At 40.8% G+C, this 26,995-nt stretch overlaps 1 protein-coding gene across 1 annotated transcript; it reads left to right on the top strand.

Annotated features, from left to right (window-relative positions):
• The first annotated feature begins 23,035 nt into the window (after positions 1–23,035).
• On the top strand, positions 23,036–25,752 carry LOC143534328 (uncharacterized). Its single transcript, XM_077028841.1, has 10 exons — positions 23,036–23,348; positions 23,801–23,950; positions 24,020–24,234; positions 24,291–24,361; positions 24,434–24,593; positions 24,664–24,826; positions 24,908–25,066; positions 25,169–25,257; positions 25,340–25,441; positions 25,571–25,752. Exons 1-9 carry the CDS (start codon positions 23,036–23,038, stop codon positions 25,436–25,438), a joined length of 1,419 nt encoding a protein of 472 aa, XP_076884956.1. The 3' UTR covers positions 25,439–25,441; positions 25,571–25,752.
• The last annotated feature ends 1,243 nt before the right edge of the window (positions 25,753–26,995 follow it).

Raw genomic sequence — 26,995 nt, 5'->3', positions numbered from 1 at the left:
TTTTTGTTATTTGTAGTAATAAAAAATAGAGGCTGAAGAGGTATGTACCCGCCTCAACACCGAGCGAGGAGGGTCAACCCACAAGATATAGACAAGAGGCTTGAAATCAAGAAGGCACAAAGCCAAAACCTATGCGCATGGCGCATATCACATATGCTCACGCATATCACATATGCTCAGGCATCACATATGCTCACGCATCACATATGCTCACGCATATCACATGCTCACGCATATCACATCTGCGCGTGGCGCATCCGCGCGTGGCGCATATCACATGCTTGTGCATATCACATCTGCGCATGAAACATCTGCGCGTGAGAATAAAGAGAAGACCTCGCGCATCCTCAGGATAGGCGCAAATCACACATGCACATAATCAACCTCGTCCTTATCCAAATCAGGATTAGGGCAACCTTGATTGTGCACGTCAGACAACCTTCCAGAATGTATCTTTTTAAGGAATAAGAATATGCTGATGTTGACAGCTGCCCATGAAAGGTGGACAACTCAGCAAAACCCATGTGCTACCACGTGATTATAACCAATGAAAAAGCACCAGGTGTCCCAAGGACACGTGGCGCGAAGCAATAGGAGGAGGCCAACAAGGCCCTAATTGGGTCTGAGCCCAATCATTAGAAACCCTAGCACTATAAATACCACATCAACTCCACAAGGAGGGACACACCCTATTACACAGTATTCAGTTATATTAAGCAATACACTCCAATTTCCTTACTCTCATATTATTATCTTCTCCTACAAACTCTTATTCTCACACCGGAGGGTTACCCCAAAGAGGACCCCTCTGTCCCTTTCTGAGGGGTAAGTTTACGGTGCTGTTCATTTTGTAGGTGGAAGAATCCAGATTCCAGAGAACCGTCGGTGAGATATCATAATCACACCCGAGGAAAGTAGATCGTCTACCAGTGAGTCGATCCACGTTTCTTCATTGGCGCCATCCGTGGGACAACGGCAACAAAATCTCCAGTTCTCTATAAAAAAAAATTCTCACCATGGTTTCTGGTGTTCGTAACGTCGATCAAGTTCTGGAGGATATTGAGCGTGAGGATGTTAATGGGGGAAAGCAGTTTCTGAGGGTGCCGCGTGATTCTACGCGCACCACCAGTAACCATCCCTTCATCACAACTCCTCATAGCCAGACTGAAACTCCTCCAGACGATCTCACGTTCCAAAATCTTGCCGGCGCGAAACAAAAAGGACCAATGGGTCCAGAAGATGAAACCAATGACCCTAAGGAATGGCTCATAAACGAGCAACGACGTCTAATGGACAAGTACAATGAAATGGTCAAACACAAAAAGTCAGCAGACTTAACACAAAGGCTAGCGTTTGACAAGCAAACCGTTCATGGAACAAGAAGAGCGCGCGCGCCGGAAGAGGGTCACTCTGTTCACACTGAACATGCTGAGTTTAGTGATGAAGAAGTGCACAGCATAAGGAAGACGCGAGACACTCATGCAGGAGGCTCACAGCTCCGCGCGCACATGAACGTGACGCCATATACAAGCATTTTGATTTGTAATCCAATCATTTGAGTTTATACATAAAGCAGTTAGGTTTGTACCTTAAACATGAAATAGATAAATAACTAAGTAATATGGTAATATAAAGATAGAGATGAAGAATGCGACTTGAAAGGTTAAAGAAAAGTTATAAATAAATTTAGAGGAATGTGATTAAAAACAGGTATAGAGATTCCAATAAGAATGCTCTAACACTTTCTTTGTCTTTAACAAACAAATGTGACGATGCCTTCACTAGGAGTTGTTTGACCGAGCAATCAATAGCCAATATAACCCGCACCATGGGATTATGGACCAGCCTAGGCAGCGAACTTGATGCGGACCAACACGTGGTAAGCAGTACACGCATAGCTGGCAAATTTTATGACTTTTTATCTTTAACTTTCGAATATAAGTATCGTCATTACCTCTTAGTATTCTAAGCCAAATGTGCAATATTCTAATAATAATTAATTAGGAAAAACACAATTTCAATATCTTGGGTCAGGACTTTTGGGCCCATAATGTTTTAGCCCGATTAACGAAATCGAAAAACCAAGTCAAAAACCGAATGGAACCCGAAAACCAAAAAAACAAAAACCGAACGGCTTAAAGAAATCAAGAAAATCAAAAATTTGATTTTCGGTTCGTGTTTTAGCCCAAAACCTCACGGCATGCACCACTAAATTCTATGAGAAATCAAAAAAACCAAAATTTTGATTTTCGGTTCGTGTTTAGCCCAAAACCTCATGGCGTGCAACACCAAATTCTATGAGAAATAAAAAAAAAATAAAATTTATGCCCTTACAAAACTACTCATCTCCCACACACGTGTTGTATTCTGACGCTTCTCGACAAAGTCCCTTTTGCATAAGGCTGAGGGGTGTGGGGGGCGCGAGTGGGGGCTCCAGCCAATAATATTGTGACGTGTGGCAGAGAGAGAAACTTGATAAGATGGGTGTTGGTTGTGGTGCTCGCGCCCCGGGACATGGTGTGGAGGGGCGCGAGAGGGGGCGCGAGCGGTTTTTTTTTTATTTTTTTATAAATGTATTAAAAAAACGTATTATTAAAAAAAGTGTTAAATTATTTAAAAAAACACACATTAATTAAAAAAACACATTAATATCTAAAAAAAAAATTAAAGTACTAAAAAAAACATTATTCTTATTCTTCGGCTTGGTCTTCTTCGATCAACCTCTTCCGGATACGTTCCTTTTGTTTTTCCATCAGCATTTGGTCGACCGGATTTAGGTTACTGAAGTCTCTTGTAAGGAAGTCCAAATCTCTCATTCTTTTTTTTTTCCTTTTTGTCATTAGAGACCACCTCCATGGTTTTGTTGAATTTATTGAGGGATTCAACAAGATCGGTGATGTTTACGGCTTCCCCCTCAGCCGGTTTTTTCCCCCTGGCGTCCCTTCCCAATGGCCGCCTCCTCGGCGGTGAAGACGTTTCTTCCCCCGCAACGTTTAGGTCGAATCCAACCCGGCAATCCGACCCGGCGGAAGTGCTATACGCTCCAGACGAACTAGTTTTAGGTTTGGGTACCAATTTCCAGCCATGTTTTTAAAAAAAGGTTTGGAAGATGGGGTGATTTTGGGTTTTGGGTATGGTATGTGATATTGGTATGTGATATTGGTTTTGGTTTGTATGTGATATTTATAGAGAAAAAAAAATTTTTTTTTTAATAAACAAAGAGCCCAACGGCTCTATTTACGCATTCCCAGGCCATTTACGCGTTATCCCAGCCGCTAGCCCTCTTGCGCCTGCCTGGATTTCCGCGCTCGCGCCCCTCTCGCGCCTCGGTGGTGTGGTGCTCGCGCCCCGGGGCGCGAGCGGATGTTCTCACGCGCCCTTTCTCGCGCTCCACACCCCTCAGCCTAATAACAACCCTATATATTTTTCTTGTTATATTAATTAAACTAGACTAGGTGTATGGACTTGGAGTTTGATACTACAAAAATTTATCAATCATTGTTGTTGGCCACGAAAATTTCTTTGATTTGACCGTATATTTAATGATTTAATGAACTCAATTAATTGTAAACAATAATTTGGTTGTTGAAAATTGCACATGCATGATACTCAAATATAGATTAGATTACATTCACATTTCACATGACGTTTTGTGTAGATAATTCTGAAAAAAAAAAAAAAAAAATTTTGATTGTAAGAAAATTTCTAAAATGAAAATAGCCCCTTTTTTATGGTAGATTCCATATATATCCATTTAAAATTGTCAGTGGAGACGAGTTTTGAACTAAATTTGTCTTCATCGTCAAGTTTTTAACAAAACCATCGTTAGACAACTTTTAAATCAAACTTGTTGGCTCCAATAACTTTTGAACCAGATCCGTCGGCTCTGAAAACTTTTGAAAAAAAAAACCGTCTATGTTTTGGGAAACATATTTTGTTCTTTGCTCTAAGAGCATTCTCAACTCATCATCTAAAATTATGTGAAAAGAATTTGCAAATTATAAGGTGAGGTTGTAAGTGTAAATTATAGGTGATAAGAAAAAAGTAGTGATTTTTTTTTAAATTTGAGGAAATTTTGTTTACCCCTATTTATTTTTTAATATTTGTTAAATTGGTTGAGTATAAGAGAGAGAAAACTGTAATGATAAAGATATAAAAAGATACTATTTAGTTGAATAGAAGAGAGAAGTGTATAGCTTTTAAGTGTAATTATAGAGATGGAGATGAGGATAGGTTGAGAATGCAACACTCTTTCTCTTTGCTCCAACCTCTCTCTTCAATTTGTATCATCTCCTCCAAAACACTTTCTTTTCCCTAAATAGGTAAATTGATCGAATTAATACCTTGAAGATCGATGCATGCTTTCGTTATTTACAGGTAAGGTTGCTTTTGTTGATTAAAAAGCGATGACCAGAATTTCCTTTAGCTTTTTTTGGCGCCAATGATTACATAAATCATATATACTACGTCTTGCTTTTTTAGGTAGTTTGCCGCTTTCATTACTGATATAAACTTTGTAGGCCTATAAATTTTGTCTCCATACAGTATTCTTATTGAATATGATTCGGGCATGATTGGCTGCTAACCAGTCAATTCCTAATATGACATCGAATCCAACCAGATTCATTGGATGTAAATTTGTTTTAAATTTGTGGCCTAATAAGTCTATATTTTCTCCTTGAAGTACTTCACGAATATGAGTGAAATTCCCGTCAGCTGCTTCTACCGTACATATTTGATTAAGTTTGGTTAAAGGTTGATTTAGGGCTTGGCAAAAAGTTGCATTTATAAAACTCTGATTTGTGCCGGAATCAAACAATACTTTAGCGTTAACGTCATTAATAAGAAACGTACCCGCAATGATGCTCGACATGGAGTATGTTATGATCCAACATAAAGGCTGATTGTAGATTACCGAATCAAGTGCATATTTCAATATATTTGCTAATTTCTTAGCGATCACCGTATAGATGCATCCAATAAGATTAATGGGTCGGTAAATCCAAAAACAATTACACTGTATTTTTGAGTTTTTTATTTAAGGGTTTGGAAAATAAAAGATAAGAAAATTTTTCTTTTTTCATTCTTGAGTTTTTTTATTAAAAGAAAAGAAAGAGAATGGAAAGAAAAGTTACAGCTTTTTTCCTCCAAAACTTTCCAGTCAAATATGGCATGATTCGGAAGGAAAGTTTATAGTCATGTATAATATTACTAATTTACCCTATTTTTTCTTTCATATATAACTCAAGAATGTAATTAACACTTTATTTTCTATTCTTTTATTTTAACTCGAGAATGTCTTTTACATATATAAGACAGAATTACAGAAATTGTCCTTTATCTTTCACCCAGATTTCACTCATTGTCCCTCATCTTTAAAATTGATCTTTTTTGTCCTTTACGTTTCAAAATCCAACAGCATTTGTCCTTTTCGCCTAACCCGGTTAGATATTCTCGTTAAGTCAGGTCATGTGTCTTGCACATGAGGGCAAATTGACCAATTTACCTATTTAATTAAAAAAGTATTTTAATAAATAAAGAAAAACAATAAAAAACAATTAATAATATTTATATTCTTTATCTCTCACCCCCTTCTTCTTCCTCCATAGCCACCACCAAGCTTTCCGGCGGCTGTCTTCTCCCGCCATCTTCTCCGTCTTCTCCGGCCTGCTTCTCCATCTTCTCCGACCTGATTCTCTGGCCTCCGACCTGCTCTCCGGCCTCCAGATCTCCGGCTTCCAGATCTAACTCCGGCCTCCAGATCTCCGGCTTCCAGATCTCAATCCGGCCTGCTTCTCCGACCTGCTTCTCCGTCTTCTCCGACCACCACATCGGCTGATTCCGGCCACCGGCGCCCAAAACCATTCAATACAGAAGTTATAAAACAGAGAGCATATGCTTGTATGATTCCGGCCACATCGGCTGATTCCGACCTGCACACCTCTTTATATGTTGCAGTCTGATTTATATGAACAGTCAAGAACTTCACATTCTGCAATAGTGAATATACATCTATGTAAAACACTTGTATGGTAACCAATTGACATCTAGATTCGTTCTTTTAAATGATGATTCATTTTTTGTAGTGCCATTTGAGGAGGATAAGAAAGGCCCTGAAGAAACACTAAGTGACCCCGGGCAGATTACGGATAATCTGGGGGTTAACTAGATGTTTCCACGAGGGTTAGGTCCGGCAAAGATGGTTATTCCTCTGATGACCTGCAAAACAGACACCGTGAGCTCGTCACTGAGAAGGGGGGGGGGTACCTCATTGTGACCACCATCCGGCGTGAGAATCAGACTAGATTGCTCTTGAATATAAGTGTATATTAAGAGAAATTGCTAGAGCAGATATCAGATAATATATGGAGATATAAGATAATGATACCGTTCCAAGGTGTTAGAGTATTTATAGCCGAAGGTAGGTGTCCAAGCAGGTACAGCCAGCTGTATAATATTCCTTTTCTACCAACTGTGGGCTACGCACGTGCCATGCTGGTGGTTGGTGGGTAGGCAGCGGCTGATAGTGACATGGCCGGCTGTGTACTATTCCTTTTCCACCAACTGCAGGCTATGTGCATGCCACGACAGGGGTTGGTGAGTAGGCAGCGGCTGATAGTGACATTAAGTACTAGAGCGTGCTCCTCGTCGTATTGTTGTCAGTGAGTTGTCGCTGCTTTGGTCAGATCTTTTGTCCATACCTTGGCAGGTATAGTACAAAAGATCCTCCAGTAGCGTACGGACTGGCTCATTTGGGCGAGAGTATTCCCGGCTTTGGGCGGGAGTATTCCCGGCTTGCTCATTCATTCTTCAGGTGACATTACTGAATTATTTGAGAGTTAGTGCCTTGTGCGTGTAGCCTTGCTGTTAGTGTGGGTAGCCTTCCCTGATGGCTAGTATCCGCAGCTGCGGGAACAGGCGGGGTACGTCACCATTGGGAGGCTTTTCCTGCGGGAACAGCTTGCGTACTGCGCGTAAGGACGTCATCTCTCTGAGCATGGTGGGTCCTGCGGATCCAGTTGGTCTTTGCGCATACGTCCTTCTTTAAGGTGAGTCTTGCGGGTCCAACTGCGCAGACGTCCCTCTTCAAGGTGAGTCTTGCGGGTCCAACTGGGCTCTGCTGGGACCTACCTCTTCAAGTCCCCCCAGTCCAATGTTCTTGTCATGAATTGTTAATAAGTGATGTGAACTTTTGGACTTAAGCAAGGGGTTTTGAAAAGGGTTTAGTTTTAAGGTTCTCCGCGGGGATTCTTTCCGCGGGTTTCCTAATGTCACGTGCAGAAATTCCCGACTTTTCTGCTTGATCTTTGGGTATGATGCGGGTAGGTGTGTAACCTCCTCGCAAGTCAGGAGCGTTGAGTTTCACTTGTGTAGATTCTCCACAAGGTTTTGGTAGTTTTAGACATAGTGATCAATTATGTTAAACACCAATTCCATCTTGGAGTTTCAAACAATCTAGTTCTCAACATTCCCGCTATGCGGGGATGTTAGTTCCCTTTCCGCAAGCATGGCCCAGAAGATCTTTCTTGGTTTCAATTCCCTGCGAGTGCTAAGTATGTGAAGGGTTTCGCCTTGACATTGTACCCGCACTCGTCTTATAGTTACTTTACTGCCAAGGTATTCTTGGCTTAAATTCCCTGCAGGTGCTAAGTATGTGAAGGGTTTTGCCTTGACACTGTACCCGCACCTGTCTTATAGTTACTTGGTTGCCAAGGTATTCTTGGCTTCAATTCCCTGCAGGTGCTAAGTATGTGAAGGGTTTTGCCTTAACACTGTACACGCACCTGTCTTACGGTTACTTGGTTGCCAAGGTAAGGGGGTGTATTCCCTCTTATTTTTGAATCTTTTTGAATCTTTTTAAAATTCGAAGAGTTGGTGAAAGGATAAGAACAGTCCAACTGTTGAAGGGACGTCAGCGTGGTGTGACGGTTTCTTCTGACAGTTTCAGGACGTGCATGAAGTTATGGCGACGTGACAGTATATGGTCATTCCAGACGCTTTTTCAGGCGCGTGGGCGCGAGTTTTCAGGCGCGTGGGCGCGAAGTTTACGGCACGCGTCCTGTCAACAGCTGTTGCCAGCGTGCTCTTTCCACGTGTCATAGTTTCATTGCACCTGCGCTTTCCTCTCTCCTCCGCATTAAATTCATCGCATTCATTGCGATGAGTATATAAAGGGAGGAGAGGATGCATCTCAACTCACAGTTTCACTTCTTCTTCTAAGCGATTTCCGGCGAATACTCTAACTTTTCCGTCGAGCATTCTCCTGAAATCGTTCTTTCATACCTCCAAGATGTCTTCTACTCAGGATCCTGAGGCTACTGCCGAGGAGTCTGACGTGTATACGGAGAACCCGATGTCAGCGTCTGACAAAGACGATAAGAGTACTGCTGGCGAGTGCCAGTGTGCTCTTTCCGTCGACCTGTATCACTACATCGTCCAGAAGTTCATGCTCGAGCCTTTCGAGCCTGAGTTTCCTGAGCCTCACCAGACGGTGTACGATGCCCCCAAGGGCAAGATAGGGGTATATGCTGCATTCTTCATCTATGGGAATCTCAGGTTCCCATTGACAAAGTTTGTGTACCGTGTTCTGGAGAAACACGGTGTACATTTGACGGAGGTGCACCCGATGGCGATCGCAAAGGTTCGCCACTTTGAATGGGTGTGCCACATTCTGGGCGTTGAGCCTCGCGTCGACCGCCTGATGACCTTCTACTCCTGGAGGTGCATCCAGGGCTGGTATACCCTGATTACTCGGATCAAGGGTTTGAAGATCTGTGCTACCGAGCGCAGTCTTCGGTCTTGGAAGCGGGAGTTCTTCTATATCTCTGCCCGTGTCGTCCCCATAGCGATGACATTCAAGAACGGGAGAGCACTCCCGAACCTTCACGCCTCCAACTAGCAGGAGGCGGAATGGTTTACCAAAATCTCCCGGATCCAGACTCCGGTTTATCGCTTTGCGGAGTCTGGGATGGTGATGCTTGGGATGAGCCGGGTATGGAAGGATGCTGGAGCAGAGGCGCCACAGATTCCCATCGTTCTTGAATACGGTTCGAATTCTATTCCCTATGGTACGCTCCATCTCTTTTTGCTGATTTAGGGTTTTTCTTCTAACTGCTTTTCTGTTTATTTTCAGAGGGGAACAATTTGCAGTTGCTTCTGCAACCGCGTGAGAGCGGTGGTCCCGCTCGGTTGGGTACTCGTGCTCTCGACGAGAACGAGTTGCCCATCTTGGAGCAAACGGCGGATCGGTTTGTGGAGGTCTACCCGCCAGGCCACGAAATTCTGAGCGCCACGCGGCCAGGTAAGGGTTTCATTAACCCTCGCCCTCTTCATGCTCAAACCTCTGCTGGAGTTTCTCTAATTTTGTCATCTTCTGATGAGGAATCCGCAGATGGTCCTTTCTTCGTGAGGAAGAAGAAAGCTGTCGGCGTGAAGGGCAAGGCGAAGGTTGCCTCCACTACCGATCAGGGGAACCGGTCTGACTCGGAGACCGAAAGTGAGGAGGCGGTAGGGAACCTCGGTGGTGGTGAGACAACTGTCTCGGAGGTTGAGACAGCTGCCACCTCCGCGCTACCAAGTTCTACGACGGTGACTGGCGTGAAGAGGACAGTTCCATCGGGTTCGTCCCCGCCCGTCAGAACCTTCAAGATTAAGAAAACTCGTAAGTACTTTTTATCTTACCCGCAATTCTTTCCGCCATTGTTTTTAATATCTTGCCTTCATGCAGGCGTGGATGTAACCGCATTCCAAAGTGATGCGGGAAGGAGCAGTTCTGGACCCACGAAGGTAGATTTGGTCAACCTACCCAAAGCGATGACCCAGGCAGCTGCGCCTGTCTGCAGTGTTGGTTCAGTTGCTCATCCCATTGAGGCAACTGTTCCAATTGTGACGTATCTCCGCCGGCTGTCACTGCCATCTTTACTGCATCCTTCACTGAGCCGGTGGTGATTTTCTCTGCAGGCTCCTTCGCAGCGGCGGCCACGGTTGTGAGTTCACCTCCAGTGAGTTCACCTCCGATGGTCTCTACCGCGGCGGCTTCAACCGTGCCCCCGGCCGGTTCATCAGGTATGTTCGGCGTTGGGTCTTCTAGCCAATCTCTGCCTCCTTCCCATCTGCCTGACCTCTTGGATGGATATCTCTTAGGTTCAGGTGATGGGTTTGGCGGCTACCGGCCTGTTGTCGACCCTACAGGTGCGTAGGGTTATTTTGGCCTATTTTTTTTTTATATATCATCTTTTCCTAACTGCTTTTTGTTTTTGCAGTTTCGGATTCCAATGAGGTGTATGTTCCGCGGTGGAACATCCGCCGGGGAACAAACCTTCGGACGGCTGTGGACTGCGTCGAGTGGGCGCGTCACGCAGCCCCAAGTGGTGCGTTGGGGGAAGCTATGTCTAGCTACCAGGAGGGTAGGCTAACGAACGAGCTTCGGATTCTCTTTGCCCGGATGCAGCCGCGCGTCGAGTTGCTTTGTCGTGAAAACGACAAGTTAAAGGCGGCGCGTAGCCAGGAAGTGGCCCAGGCGCGGGCTATCCGGGAGGAGAACAGGAGACTTTCCGCCATTGCTGCGGAGAAGGAAAAGGCCTTCAAGGCCCTCGAGGTTGAAGTTCAGGCCCGGCTCGAGGCCCGTTCCAAGGCTACCCAAGCTGTTAACGAACAGCTTAGGTTGGCTAAGGAAACTGCGCAGAATGCGACCGAGAGGGCCATCAAAGCTGAAGCTGTTGCTGAGCCTCTGCGCGCCGAGAATGAGGAGCTTAAAGCCAAACTAGAGAGGCTCCAGCAGGCTCATGATGCCTTGGCCATGGAAGACGCCAAGAAGCTTCAAGAGATCTTGGACCAGAGGGGTATGCTTGATCATACTGAGCGTAAGCTAAAGGGCGTTGAAGAGGCTACTGCTAAGGAAGTGTTGCTTGCCAACCTTAACAAAAATGAAGCTGAAGGCGCCCGCAACCAAGCTCAAGCTGCCCTCCAGGAAGCTCTGATCACCAAGGAATGGATTTTACGAGAAGCGTTGTCGCAGGTATGCGTAGCTTCATAATGTCTTTACGCTTTTCTTTATACTTAGAAAAGTTTTTGATACATATATTTTTTTTTGTAGGTTGTGCATCGGATCTTCACGAACACATCTTATGACGATGCCATGAGCGCAGCCCTCAACGCTTCTCATGAGGATGGGGAAAAGGCTGGTTTCTTGCTTGGTCTGGGGTTTGTTGAGAAGGGCATCCCGCCTTCCAACTTCCCTCTTTATGACGTGGACACTGAAGCTGCCTATGACCAAGCAGTGAACCAGTATGCTGCCTTCCCGCATCCGGTGGTGGAGAAGGTGAACGAAATTGCTGCTGCTGATGATGGGCTAACCATTCTCAAGACTTTCCTTGAACCGCCACAGCCAACTGATGGTGCGGGTACAAGTGGGTTTTGAGGGAGTGGTCCTGAAGTTTGAACCTTGAGATCCCTTCCCACCGTTAGGATAGATTTATATTTCTGTAGGCGGGTAGATACCCGGCCATTCTTGTAATGTTTGAATTTTTTTATGAAATATAAATGTTTGTGCGGGTAGGACCGCCACTTTCATTGGATGACTTGCTTTATAAACGTTATATGACTTGCTCATGCATATTATAATTTAATTTGGCACTTGTTTTGCCTCATAAACAATATATGATTCGCTCGTGCATACTTTAGTTGAACTTAGCAATTTTCCAAGTGTTTTGAATAAGTTAACCGTTCGACGCGTGGTTGTCAATAGGTTAGTGTTCAGTTTCCTCTATCATGATTGTGCGGGTAGGACCGTCACTTTCATTTAGTGGGATGACCAACCTTTACCTATAACTGACCTGCGTGAAGGTTTTCGTTAGAAATTTTTTGTCGTTTTTTGTGTTTATGCGGGTGTTGCCGCCGTTCACACGCAACGACTTACTTCCCCACTTATTTATGCGGTGAATACCTGCATCAGTGTTTTGAATAAGTTAAACCTTTCGACGCGCGGTTGTCAATTGGTTGATGTTCAGTTTCCTCTATCATGATTGTGCGGGTAGGACCGTCACTTTCATTTAGTGGGATGACCAAACTTTACCTATAACTGACCTGCGTGAAGGTTGTCCTCATCTCTTAGAAATTTTTGCCGTTTTGTGTTTATGCGGGTTTTGCCGCCTTCCACACGCAACGACTTACTTCCCCACTTATTTATGCGGTGAATACCGGCATATCAGTGTGGAAAGTTCATAAGTATAAATGTAAGACCATCAGCGTCAATGTAATAAGGAGAATCATTTCCATTAGAAGTGGCTCTGGGCCTTTTCTTTACAAGTTTGGAATTGATCTACATGCAACCTGTGTAATTGAGCTCCCTTCCATGTTCTTGGGATGGGGGTGTCATCGAGCCTTTCGAGCCGATATGCACCTGGTTCGGAATCTCGTTGTTTACACAGTATGTAGTTTCCAACATTGAAGCTGCAGTTTCATTCGTGTTTTCCCCAACTGGGGTTCTACACGCATTAGCCTGCTCAGCGTTCATTGCGCCACGAGGTGCGTGAGTTTCCCATCTCTGACAAATGCTTCGATGACGTCCTTCAAGTCTAAGCATTCCTCGGTGGTGTGGCCTTTTGTCCTGTGGAAGTCACAGGATTTGCTTTGATCAGCGTTTGGACGCTGTCGTATAATTGGAGCCTCTGGCCATGGGAGCCTCTCGGTGGTGAATATATCGGTGACGCTTTTGGTGAGTGGCGTCCATCTGGCGTTCCGGTTCGACAACTGCATGTTATCCCTTCCGCCTAACCGAGGGTGTGAGCCGGATGAGGTGTCAAAGTTTACCCTTGACTGCCAAATGCCTAGCTTCCTCTTTTTGTTTAGTCGGGCGGTAAGGACGTTGTTTTCTCTTGTTTGCTGAGTGTAGAGGTTTGTGTTCTGGGGAAGATCTCTACCCAGTTGCTTTTCCGTTTCCGCAAAGCGTTTAGCTGCTGTCATGATGGCATCCGATGTGGATGGCATGCCGTCTTTACCCGTCAATGTGCGGATAAGCTCCGGGTATTCGGCGCCTTGGATGAAAGCTGCGCGAACAAGATCTTCGCTTATGGTGCCCAGACTCAGTTTCTTTGAATTGAAGCGTGTGATGAAGTCTAGTAAAGACTCATCTTCTTCTCGGATGCAGTTGAGGATCGTCCATTGCTCTTCGGTATACTTTCTTTGTTGACTGAAGTGTTGGCTGAACTTTTGCTGGAAGTCAGCCCAATCGTAGATGTGGTGGACCGGTAGACGGTCGAACCACGCTCTGGCTGCCCCAACAAGCGTCATTTGGAGCATATAACACCACGTGGGTTCCGTCCAATTGCTGACCGTTGCCCCCGCTATGAATCTGTTCAAATGATCGTCTGGGTCAGATATACCATCATAAGTGCCGATGTTGGACATCTGTTTAGCACTCTTCCGGGCGATTGCTTCCGCAATGTCCCTTGCAAACTTGGACGTTCCCGCATTTGCAACAGTCGGTCTAAAGGTTTTGGAGAAGTCACGTGGGTTTCCCCTCGCGTTCCTTTGTTTGAAGGTTTCTCCAAAATTCCTTCTTCGTTGGAAGTCCGTTTCCTTACGCTTCCCTTTCGCCCTATGGCGAGGGTTTGCGTCGCTGTCGGACTCCTCCGAATCATCGTCCCAGTACTCGCACTCATTGCTCATGTTGAGCTGTTGAGTGCCGAATTCGTTAGCCTGTTGGAGTGAACGTAAGCGTTCATCCAACTCAGCTTGGAATTCCTTCTGACGTGCTTCCGCCCACGCTTTAACTTGATCAAGTGTTTGGCGGGGGAGCTTCGTCTGTCGTCTTTCCACCTGGGTATCAATGAATCCCAGGGGAGGATTGTTTACTGCACATGCCCCGGCTTGGGTAACCGGGGTAGTGTTCGTAAAATTTACTGCACTTGCCCCGGCTTGGGTAACCGGGGTAGTGTTCGTAAAATTTGTGTACTCGCCGGTGTTCCCCCCAGTAGCTGGGGTTGTGGTTACCGGAGTTTCTTGGTCACTCGTTGGCCTTGGCAACGGAGTAACCTTAACCATCTTTCCAGAAGTTTTGAAAAAACTGAGAATTAGTTCTAGCTTTTATGCACGGATGGCGCCAATGAAGAAACACTAAGTGACCCCGGGCAGATTACGGATAATCTGGGGGTTAACTAGATGTTTCCACGAGGGTTAGGTCCGGCAAAGATGGTTATTCCTCTGATGACCTGCAAAACAGACACCGTGAGCTCGTCACTGAGAGGGGGGGGTACCTCATTGTGACCACCATCCGGCGTGAGAATCAGACTAGATTGCTCTTGAATATAAGTGTATATTAAGAGAAATTGCTAGAGCAGATATCAGATAATATATGGAGATATAAGATAATGATACCGTTCCAAGGTGTTGGAGTATTTATAGCCGAAGGTAGGTGTCCAAGCAGGTACAGCCAGCTGTATAATATTCCTTTTCTACCAACTGTGGGCTACGCACGTGCCATGCTGGTGGTTGGTGGGTAGGCAGCGGCTGATAGTGACATGGCCGGCTGTGTACTATTCCTTTTCCACCAACTGCAGGCTATGTGCGTGCCACGACAGGGGTTGGTGAGTAGGCAGCGGCTGATAGTGACATTAAGTACTAGAGCGTGCTCCTCGTCGTACTGTTGTCAGTGAGCTGTCGCTGCTTTGGTCAGATCTTTTGTCCATACCCTGGCAGGTATAGTACAAAAGATCCTCCAGTAGCGTACGGACTGGCTCATTTGGGCGGGAGTATTCCCGGCTTTGGACGGGAGTATTCCCGGCTTGCTCATTCCTTCTTCAGGTGACATTACTGAATTATTTGAGAGTTAGTGCCTTGTGCGTGTAGCCTTGCTGTTAGTGCGGGTAGCCTTCCCTGATGGCTAGTATCCGCAGCTGCGGGAACAGGCGGGGTACGTCACCATTGGGAGGCTTTTCCTGCGGAAACAGCTTGCGTACTGCGCGTAAGGACGTCATCTCTCTGAGCATGGTGGGTCCTGCGGATCCAGTTGGTCTTTGCGTAGACGTCCCTCTTTAAGGTGAGTCTTGCGGGTCCAACTGCGCAGACGTCCCTCTTCAAGGTGAGTCTTGCGGGTCCAACTGGGCTCTTCTGGGACCTACCTCTTCAGGCCCCAATATCTGGTTTCTTGATCACAATTATCATGAGGCCATGTTCTCTATGTTCAAGAGAATCAACGGTAATGCTCAAAGTTTTAAAATTACAAAAACGATTACAGTTCTCCCCTATTATAAAATGGATGCTATTATTTAGTTTTCCAGATCTTGTCTTGGACGCGGGTGGCCGGAATCAGCCGATGTGGTGGTCGCCGGCGGCGTCAACAGTTGGGATTGAGACGGTGATGATGTGGGTGATGAGGATGACAGCGTAAATCACGAGCAGAATGACGGGTTTGGACAATTTTGCAGGGGTTGAAGCTATGGTGTTTAAGATTAGAAAATCAAGAAGATTGGGGGAATTGAGAAGATGAAGATGTCAGATCTTGAGGGGCGGGGGAAAATGGGGTTATTTTTAATTATTTTTTAAAATAAACATGTAAAATGACCAACTTGCCTTCATGTGCAGTGCACATGATAGGATTTAACGAGAAAATCTAACCGGGTTAGGCGAAAAGGACAAACGCTGTTGGATTTTGAAACGTAAAGGACAAAAATGATCAATTTTGAAGATGAGAGACAACGAGTGAAATTTGGGTGAAAGATAAAGAACAATTTCTGTAATTCTGTCAATATATAATTTCTTTTCCTTTCTTTCCCTATTCAATTTTATCAGAGTATTAGACGTACTTTAATGAGAGAAACTCAATACTAGACCCAAGAATTTTTTTTTCATGCGAGCTAAAATTTTTTTTAAGGTAGAAGATTTAGCGCTATATGTCCGTATAATGTTTTTTCATTTGGCCGATAGGTTGTTCCATTATCACATTCATATTTCCTAAATATAATAAAATAATAAAGCCTACAAACAAATTTCAACCCAAGTACCTAGAAACACATACAAAAACTAAAAACACACATAGATATACAAAATCTACTAAATAATCATCCAAATTGGGCTGGAAGTTCTTATCGTGTTAAACATGTTAGAGACGACAGGATTGATAAAAATATCAAACCTGAATACAAGTTATTTTACCACTTTATATCTCATGTCTATAAATAGTGTGTTTTTTATTAAACATGTTTAATACTGTTTAAGACAGGTCAGGAATCGCCAGCCGTACATCTAAGCAAGTAAATAATCATATAATTAAGCAAATAATCAATAACATAATAACTTATCTACCAAATAGTAAAAAAAAACTATTAAATGTAAAAAAATAAATAAATAAACCTGAATTCAGTTTGATTAGAATCTGAATCAGGGATGATTAGATTAACTAGAGTGAAAATTTGGATGATTTAGAATCGTTAACCAAATGATTGATGGCGGCGGTGGGGTTGAGGTTGTCTACTCGTCTAGTCGCAAGAAGCTTGCTTGCTTGCAACCTGCCAAGTCGCACATAAGTCATGTACTTCAAGTGTTTTTAGTAAACGTCTTTGACAAACATATGATACATTATTTAAAATAATTACTTTTAAAAAAATACTTAGTTATGTTTTGTAATACACACATATAGAGGCTTCTAACCTAGTTCTTTTATACATGTTATGTGACATCCCTCGATTTCGGGTCAAATTGTATTTATTTTGTATTTGTTTTTATGTTGTAAACCGACCCGATTTATATCCCGAACATTTCAAATATATAAAATATTGGATTTTATGTTACTAAAACATTCCCGCTTGTCTAATTTGAAAAACCCCTTTTACGGATTCGAAAACGGACTTAAAACGCTCAAGATACATCAAAAACGAACTTCCGGACGCGAACCGACGTGCTGACCAGCAGCAGATCAGCAGCAGACCAGCCCCATCTTATTTTTTTGTTGTGTTGTGACTTGTCTTGACCCCTCTTGCATGCAAACCTTGATATTACACCCCATACTTGACCCTTTCAACCCACCCTATATATACACTCCTATCCCCTTCATTAATCCTTGCTCATTCATCTCTTTCTCTTCCAATTCTCAAGCATTCAAAGGTGTTCTTCATATTTTTTTTGCAGTTTGACTTTCTAAAGTCAAACTGACCATAGTCTTACATTATAATCAACTTGTTAACACTTATTTATACTTGAAGATTGTTATACAACATATATATAATATCACCCTTTGTACCCTTTGGTGGGCATTTCTCCGGTCTCGGTCGGTTAAGTGTCCGGCCCATAAGACAAAGCTACATGGAGGACTTGTAGTAGTCCTTGATTATATATATTTTCCGCATCTAACCATCAAACTTGTTATACTTGTTTAACTTCTGCTTATCTTAGTTCTATTTTACATTTTGAGTTCCATGGTTATGGGTTTGTAGAGACTAGCCTCGGTTATTCCGTAAATAGCTCCAAACCGGAAGCCGAACTCTTGTTTACTAGTTTGTTTAAATAGTTGTATAAACATGTTTTATGTAAGATTTGAGTTTCTAAAAACCATTTTAATTAGTTCCATGGTTATGGGTTTGTAGAATCTAACCTCGGTCTTATCCCGAAACAAGATCCGAACCGGAAACCGAACTTTCGTTTAAAGACTTTGTTGTTGACTTTTTGTAAGACTTTGGTATTATTATTTATAAATTATTTTACAAGTTCTATGATGTTGGACATGTGGTAACCATTCTTGGCCTTATTCCAAGATAAAAACCGAACCAAACAGAACTAAACCAAGTTTACTCGCTTAAGACACACAAGCGTGTTTTTAACCATTAAAGCTTATATACTTCTTTAAAAATACTTTATAAACTGATTTTAATTATTTTCACAAAGTACTCGGAATGTTGAATCCAACTTGATCCTATAACAAAGTTTGGACCGACTAAACCGAACACTCGCTTAACGGACGTTGTTAGTTCTAAAACAATAAGAACTACATACTTGGTTAAGTCTCTTTAAGATTTATTGAGTTATCTCATACATTTATTATTTTGAGAAAGTTGACTTTGGGTTTGGTCAAGTCTCCAAGACCCGAACCGACTACCCGAACACTCGTTAAAACCCGTTTTAGTATCTATATTATAAAGGGACTTGCTTTCTTGCATTTTTACCCACCTTATTACTTAACATAGGTTGAGTAAAATTAAGGGCTAGATACTTTAACCCGGTTTCGAGCAAACTTACATTTTTAAAGAACTATTATTATAATTTTTTAAATATTTACATTTTAAACCTTAAACTTTAAATTGTTTACATTTCTTATCATTTATTTTCGTTTAAAGACTTCCAATACAACTTTTCTAATACAAGACTTCTTCTCATTTAGGCTTCGTTCGTTAAACTCATCGTTCCGGTTAATCTCCAAATCATCAAATCTTTCAAGTTTATTACTTGAACGTGAGTACTTTCATCCCCCGTTTTCACTCTTTTATATTTTGGGGGTGACATTGCAAACTTATTCAAATCCAAATGATTTATACTTGAGTCTTAAACCACAAGCTTTATTGTATACTTTACTTAAATAAATGCTCGATTTGGTGTTATATGTTTATATGCTTAAGTGCTAATGTGTTTACCGCTTTTGGATGGTTGATTCATAAATCCGAGTATATCTGGCATCCCCTTATAGAAAGGTGTCGTTAATGTATTCTTATTAACGATTTCATACAAAATCCGAGCATATTTGGCATCCCCTTATAGAAAGGTGTCGTTAATGTATTCTTATTAACGATTTTCATTTATCTAAAATTGTTGCTATTATTTATTGTTTTGTATACAAGTTGTGGAATTTCATATTATATATCTATTGTTCAAAAACTATGAAATTGCTCACCAACCTTTGTGTTGACAAAATCTATTTATGCAATGTTACAGGTTTGACTTTAGGTTGACTCGAGGACTTGAAGAAAAAACGTTATCGAGACTATTAGGATATTAGCAAAACGAACAATATATTATTTACTATGATTTGAATTCAGTTATTATATGAACAAGTTATGTGACTCTTTGTGTTTTTATGAATTTAATGAGTTGATTAAATATTGTTACTTAATAGTGTCATGTGCGATGAACAACCGGTTGCGCCCCGATGTTTCCGTAATGGTCAGGGTGTGACATGTTAATTATTAATAATAGGTTTATATTTGTAGACAGAGTTTTAAAATTTTAAATTATTTATATATTAAGGGTCAGTGCCAAATTTCTTGGGATAGTTTGTCAAAATTTCTTTGGGGTTGTTTGCCAAAATACGATTGGGTGTCGGCATCAAAGTTTTCTCAAAGTGTAACTTCACTTATTCACAACGTGACCTGAACCCTTTAATCTCTAATGTTGAGAATGCCGATCAATACACCAAAATACCAGTGGCCCAGCGAGATAAATTCCCTTTGGTGACAACTGACTAGTTTACCTGACTAATATTTATGGAAATTTCAAATCTATGATATACGGATGGCTTGGTAAACTAATACGCCGTTGGGCTATACTGCTAATTCGGCTTTGGGCTTTGCTGCCAATGATGAGTTGGTAGCCTAATTAAGAGCATGCTTAGGATTGAATTTAAAAATGCTTATTGATTTATTGGTGTTTTCAAAAGCCAATAAGTAAGTTGATGCAAATTCGCTTTGACGTTCCCTTTTCTGGATTGATGATAGTTAGACTCAAACATAGACATTACATATGCCTAAACTGTATAAGCCATCGTTAATAGACAAAAGGCGATAACTATATTTGTCACGGGATGTGTTTGGATCAAATACAAACACTTTTTAACGTGAAAAATGTACAAATAAGTAGATAATTATGTTAATATTAGAGCAATTATAATTATTCTATAGTTTTTGAACTAGAATAATTATATTATTACTATACTTCATTTTTTATAGTGTAATTACTTTAGTTCAAAAATGTTGAGTAATAAGTGGCGAAGCTTGGACTAAGACACCGGGGGGGGGGGGGGGGGACTCAAAGTGTATACAAAAATTCACAAACGATGGGGGACCGGACTCAAATTTTCGGCCGAAAACGCCTAAATTAACACTACGCATAAAAAATTTCGAGCGAAAACGGGTAAATTTACACTACTACGCGAAAAAACCGGGGGGGGGGGGGGCACCCCCGGCCCTAAGGAAGCTTCGTCAATGGAGTAATTATAATTACTTCATTTATTTATATATATGTACTAAGTTAATTTCATTTATACCGGATCTCACCCTATCGAGATAAAGGGTTTAAGAGTAACTTTGGTGTGTACGTTATTAAAAGTTTTAGTACATATACATTAAGAGGAAAAGATCAAGAATTTATGTTTTCGTCTAAAACTAATCTTCAATGCAGCAAAATAAGAGGAAAAGATCAAGAATTTACTAAAGTGTTCCGCTGGACTGGATGTCACGGGGACACGGGCCGGTCATGGATCGTCCGCCAACTTTTTGCCCTAAAGACAACAACAGGATGACGGTTAATGTCAGGACACAAAATAACTATGCATCGTAAATTGAATACCGTAGGTGTTAAAGGGTTGTGTCTGTGGGTTGGTGGGTCCAATCCTACATGAACTAAACACTATCCGAATCCTAAAATCCTATAAGAGATGTGAACCCGAACAAGACACACATATTTGCGGGTTAAGATGAACATGACATGTTTAACCTAAAAATATTTCAATTTTTATTGATTTCACATATTAATACTTTAAATTTATATTTTTAAAACAGAAAAGATATATATACAAATTTACATAATATAATTACATTTTAATTATAAAACTTTATTTCAATTTCCTTTTAAGTTTTACAGTTTAACATAAGGCACCCAACCAGTTTTATTAATTAGATAGTACACCTTTAGAAAAAAAAACCTAAATAAATTGGTTTAAATGGATCAACCTGTAAACCCATCGGGTTGATTTGAACCCGACCCATTTAGCAAAACAGGTTCACGAGGTTTGACTCGAAACTGTTAGAATCATTTGTGCCAAACCCAAACGTAAACCTACGAATTTCATGTTAGATTCTTTCTATGTTTTCGTGTCTTGTCAGAAATTCATACCCTGTTGACTATTGAATATTAAGTACTGTGAGAGAAATCATCATGGTGTTAAGACATTTTGTTAAACATTCATACGAGTCAGCATGTTTACAGTACAAGTCATTTTGATTTCTTAATAGTTTCGTTTAACTAGCAATTTTTTTACACTCAATTGTAAGGAGATATGAACCCACACAACTGTTTTTTAAACATTTGAGAAGTTCCCACGTTACCCTTGTTATGCTGCGTTAACATGCTTGACATAAAAAAAATTCAATTGAATGTGAAGCGCTCTTTTATTTATTTATTTATTTTTTTTTATTCTCGAGTTTTAATAAACAAAAGCAGAAGCAAAGAAAAGAGAGAGAGTTAAGAAAAGAATAAGAGAGTGAAATTGAAAGATTTAGTTAAGTACCTTATTTCTCTATTCAAGATTTATTGGAGATGCATGTAGGGATAACAATATATCGGGTTTAGGTATTCCCAAACTCATATTCGATTATTAAAGCCTAACCTAAACCCGTCAGGTTTTAATCTGGTAATTATCCTTCGAGTTTCGGGTTTGAAAAAAATACCCGTCGGGTATACTCGGCCTAAAACCTGTCGGGTTCCTATCGGGTTTTGACAAAATACAATTAATCGATTACAAACAATGATCAATAAAGTGTCTCAAATAATTGTCATAAACAAGTTTCGACAAATAATATATTTAGAATACTTAGAACTATGCTATATATAGTTATACAATATAAAAAAGGTATGTTAGGTACATCGGGTTATGGGTATATAATCGGGTAAATTGGTCAATGTTATGGGTAATCGGGCATACTACAAATCCCAAACCCACAAAAAAATTTAAAACTAGTCACAAACTCGTCTCTAACCCTAAGCGACCGGGTATTACTCGTCCCAATTATGTCAGGTTTCAGGTTTTACTGTCATCCCTAGATGCATAGTTCGGTGGGGATTGGATACCAAGAAAGTGATGTTTTTCACGGGATCATAATTGTTGCGATTTAGAGAATTTGGATGGTAAGAAACGTCAAGATTTTCGATGGCAAAAAGATAAAGATAGATGAGATTATAGGAGATCTCAGGTAAATGGATTTTCTTTGGTTTAAGTATAGATACAAGTGTAAGTCGATTAACCGGTTGAATTGGTGTAATTTCTTTTTCATGTAGTGTGTTGGTTGGGGCTTTCCTTTGAGCTGTGGAGGGACCTGTTTTTGCGGCGTTCGCCAGTTGTTTATAAAATTAACCGTCTGGAAAAAAAAAACCCTTATTTTGGAGTCGAAGTAAATGAAAAAGATTACACAAATTTTCATTTCGGGGGTGTTTGGCCTAGCTGATTTAACAAAGCTTATAGCTTTTTTAGTTTTTTTTTACAAAATAATCTTAAGTTGATGTTTGGTTTAGCTTTTTAAGCTTATGCTTATAAGCTTATATAAGCTAATTTGAAGAAGCTTATTTGAATATGGTTTTTTAGCTTATTTGATGAAGCTTATTTGTGTATGGGTGTAAGTTACTCATTTGCCTTAAATGATGATGGATTAATAATTATTGAAAAAACCTATTATTGTAATAAATTAAAGAATTATAGATTTAACAAATTATAATCAATAAGCTAATTCAAACATTTAAAAGGAGCTTATCAAATAATAGAAAAAAACTATAACTAAGCCCAAAAAATAAAAGCCCGGCCAAACACCCCCGTCATGAAGTCGTCCTCTCGGGAAGATTACCTACTATAAAACTGCGCTAAATTCTTGAATAGTGAAGTGATATATATATATATAGATATAGATATAGATATATAATAGCGCAATTTCGCAAATAGATCGCCGGAGAGTTGGAATAAACAATTCGCCAATCGGAGGCATCTTTCACAACAAACACTAGCATAGCAATAATAGCATAAAACAATTCCACCTGAATAAACAATTCGCAACTAAGCCATTAAAAAATGGCTTCCATTTCTCTTTCAATCTCATCAAACCCTAACCACTTAATCAACGATACTACTGTCTGCTTCCCCCAAAGGCAATTACTCCGTCGTGTTTCTCGTCTCTCCGGCCGCCATTTGTTCCATAAAACCTCGCCGGGAAGAGTAAAAGTAGCAGCCGTCCGGATGTCGTCTGCTTCACACTCGTATGACGTTGTTGTTGTTGGCGCCGGAATTATCGGATTGAGTATTGCTCGCCAGCTTCTCAATGGATCGGATTTGTCCGTCGCCGTCGTCGACGCCGCCGTTCCTTGCTCCGGCGCTACCGGTGCAGGTGCATCACCTCTTCTACTATCTATTCTAATTAATTCATATATATATGAGCACCGTTGAGTTGATTTCAATGGCAAAACTTAATAAAAACTTTAATAAATGGGGCCGGGTCAAAATTTTTAGACGAAAACGCGTAAATTTACCCTAATTATAAAAAATTAAATTTGGGATGAAAACGGGTAAATTTGCACTACTCAGCAAAAAGACGGGGCCGGGGACCTCCTGGCCATGGTTGATTTTATACATATTTGTTATGACTAGTGTAGGATATATCAGTTGACCTAATTTAGTCAACTTCGGTTTTCATCATCAAATGTACATAGGAATTCTGCAAATTTCATGAGGGCAGAACCAAAATGGAAATTACTTATAAGTTTTCAGTACAAATTTGATATGGGAACTCATAAAAAGAAAGAATGATTTAAATTTACACGCATAATATTTCTTTCATAGGACAGGGATATATATGGATGGTACATAAGGTTCCAGGGAGTGAGAAATGGGAATTAGCACTTCGAAGCCGTCAACTGTGGGAGCAATTTGCAGAGGATATTAAGCATCAGGGAATGGATCCTCAAGAGGTTCTTGGCTGGAAGAAGACAGGTGCACCCTATACACCACTCATTTGTAAATATCTCAATGCTATTAACATATTCTTGATTATCTAAACAGGAAGCTTGCTGGTTGGTAAAACATCAGATGAAATAGCATCACTTAAATTGAAGGTGGAGCAGCTATCAAAAGCCGGGCTCAAAGCAGAGCTTTTATCCAGCACGGATTTGCAGGATGTAGAACCTGCACTTGTGATTGGTGAACAAGGTGGTGCTGCATTTTTACCAGATGATTACCAACTTGATGCTCGACGCTCTGTTGCGTATATCGAAAAGGTACCAAACATTGATCCACGAACGCGTATTATATTTTAATTACTAAATACATGCAGGAGAATAGGAAATATGCAAGTGAAGGAAGATATGGGGAGTATTATAATCAGCCATTGACTGGTGTGTTAAGGTAAACCAGTAAATATATGCTGAAGTTAATTTGCAGAAGTTTTATTGTTATTAAAGGAATAATCTTTTTTAGGTCTGGTACTGGTGAAGTTGAAGCTGTTCGGACTTCAAAAAATTTACTGTATAGCAAGAAGGCGATAATAATTGCCACTGGATGCTGGACGGGTTCTTTGATGCAAGAGCTGATTAAGGATCTGGATATTGAATTTCATGTCCCTGTAAAGCCTCGAAAGGTTAGTTTTTGAATATATTTTTATTATTTTGAAAGTTAAAAGATGCATTTGTTTTAGTTTTTGCTAGCAGGGTCATCTACTGGTGATAGAGAATTTCAGTTCCTTCAAATTGAACCACGGTTTGATGGAGGTAGGTTATGTCGATCACCAGGATGCAAGTATAAAACCAAGTGGTGAAACTTCATCTGTTTCAATGACCGCCACCATGGATACATCGGGCAATCTCGTTCTTGGTATTCGGCTTTAATAAGTTATTATTTTTCTGATATTATTGCATGTTGTAAACTTTTTGATTATTATTTTTATGGTTACAGGAAGCAGTCGACAGTTTGTTGGATTTGGCACAGAGATATCCGAGCATATCATCAATAAGATATGGGAACAAGCCGGGGAGTTTTTTCCTTGTTTAAAAGAATTATCATTAACTGATTTGGAGAAGACCCGACAAGTTAGAGTTGGGCTAAGACCCTTTAGTAAGTATGCAGTTATGCACTGTAACTTGCATAATAAGTTAATAACGTTAAGGTTTTATTTGATATCTGGAAATGATTTGATAATCTCTGATATGGTTTCAGTGCCTGGTGGAAAGCCTATGATTGGTCTTGTTCCTGGATTGGCAAATGTATATCTTGCTGCAGGCCATGAGGGAGAAGGATTGAGTCTGGTATATTTCCGTTCGGTTATAGTTTGTTTACGTAAGAAAGAAAATAACGTTCGATATGTAATTTCATTGAGGTTTTCAATAGGCTCTTGGAACTGCTGAAATGGTTGCCGATATGGTTTTGGGTAATCCCCCCAAGGTTGACAATGCACCCTATGCATTGCATACTCATTGTTCGCTATAGCAGGTGTTGCTTTAGATATTTTAACCTGAGTTTGTTATCTGTTTTTATTTTTATTTTTTAAAATTTTATTTGTAGTTTGTTTTTAGGAAGTTAATTTACATGATATGATATTTTGTTTGTATGACCTAACAGGTGCTCTTGTGGTTTGAATTATGCTGACAATGAGACCGGATTGAGAAGCCATCCAGGTATTTCAAAAAATAAGCTTCTGCAACTTAAAAGCAGAATAGAGGATTCCATAACATCAGTTTAACACGTGTCCACGTGTATGTGTGTGATTGCTTCAGTGAATAAAGACTTGTGATTTTATGCGGGGTTTTCTGGTATATTCGCCAAATTGTATCAAGTTAAATAACGTGTTTTGAAACAATATCGCCAAATTGTATCAAGTTAAAATAACGTGTTTTAAAATAAGATCAAAGCTAATGAAACAATGCAACAGCTAGAACTATAATTAGTCTTTGTGTACCCATTAAATACAACAGCCAGAACTATAATTAGTCTGGTTGTGTGTTAGGAACAAAGCGACGCATCAGAACAACACAAGAACAAGCACATACATGCAGTAAACAGAAAATATAAACGTTAAATACGACACAAGAATTTTGCGTGGTTACGTCACGGCAAGGAACCTACATCCACGGGCTACAACTAGGTTATTTCATTGATTAGGTGCACAAGATTACGAATACATAACATGGATATAAATAAATTAGGATTAGGGTTTCTGTCTTAGCCAACAAGAAATATAATACAGGCCTATAATTAATCTTTGTGTACCCATTAAATACAACAGCTAGAACTATAATTAGTCTAGTCGTGTGTTAGGAACAAAGCGGCGCAACGGAACCACACACAAACAAGAACATACATGCAGTAAATAGAAAATATAAACGTTAAATACAAAACAAGAATTTTACGTGGTTCGGTCATGACGGGGAACCTGCATCCACGGGCTACAACTAGGTTATTTCATTGATTAGGTACACAAGATTACAAATACATAACATGGATATAAATAAATTAGGATTAGGGTTTCTATCTTAGCCAACAAGAAATATAATACAGGCCTAAGTAACTTAATAATAACCCCGCCCAATAGCTCCTCGATGTAATCTAAAATAAACCCAAGCCCAAAGGTTTCACCAATCCTAACAATCTCCCTCTTGAAAGCCTTTGCAAAACCACAAATGCTATCCAAGTAAATCCCAAATCCAATAACTCTAGTAATCTTCAATAACATAAATCCATCAAGCCTCCAGTTCCAAGAACACGCTAAAACTTCAACGGAAGTTCTCCAAGCCTTCAGTTCCCATGAACAAGCTAAAATTTCAACAATCCTATCCACCTAGTTGCAGCGACCAACCTTTCATCAGTTTCCCGAAAGACCCATTGAAGCACCCCCAGCTCCAATATGGTCATCGCAAATCCAATCATGGTAAAACCCGTCAATGACTCATCTTCAATCTCAATCGGCACCTACTTACTTGGACAATCGGCTCCAGAGACTTCTAGAAGAAATAAACACTCTCCTAATACAGGAAGCACTAGAGGCGG

The sequence above is a fragment of the Bidens hawaiensis genome, unplaced genomic scaffold, assembly GCF_021521415.1.
Source record: "Bidens hawaiensis isolate Kalapana, Puna unplaced genomic scaffold, B.hawaiensis_p1.1 tig00000760_1, whole genome shotgun sequence".
NCBI classification, from domain to species: domain Eukaryota; kingdom Viridiplantae; phylum Streptophyta; class Magnoliopsida; order Asterales; family Asteraceae; genus Bidens; species Bidens hawaiensis.
Note: the sequence above shows the minus strand (reverse complement) of the source record. Positions and strands in the feature narration are given on the sequence as shown.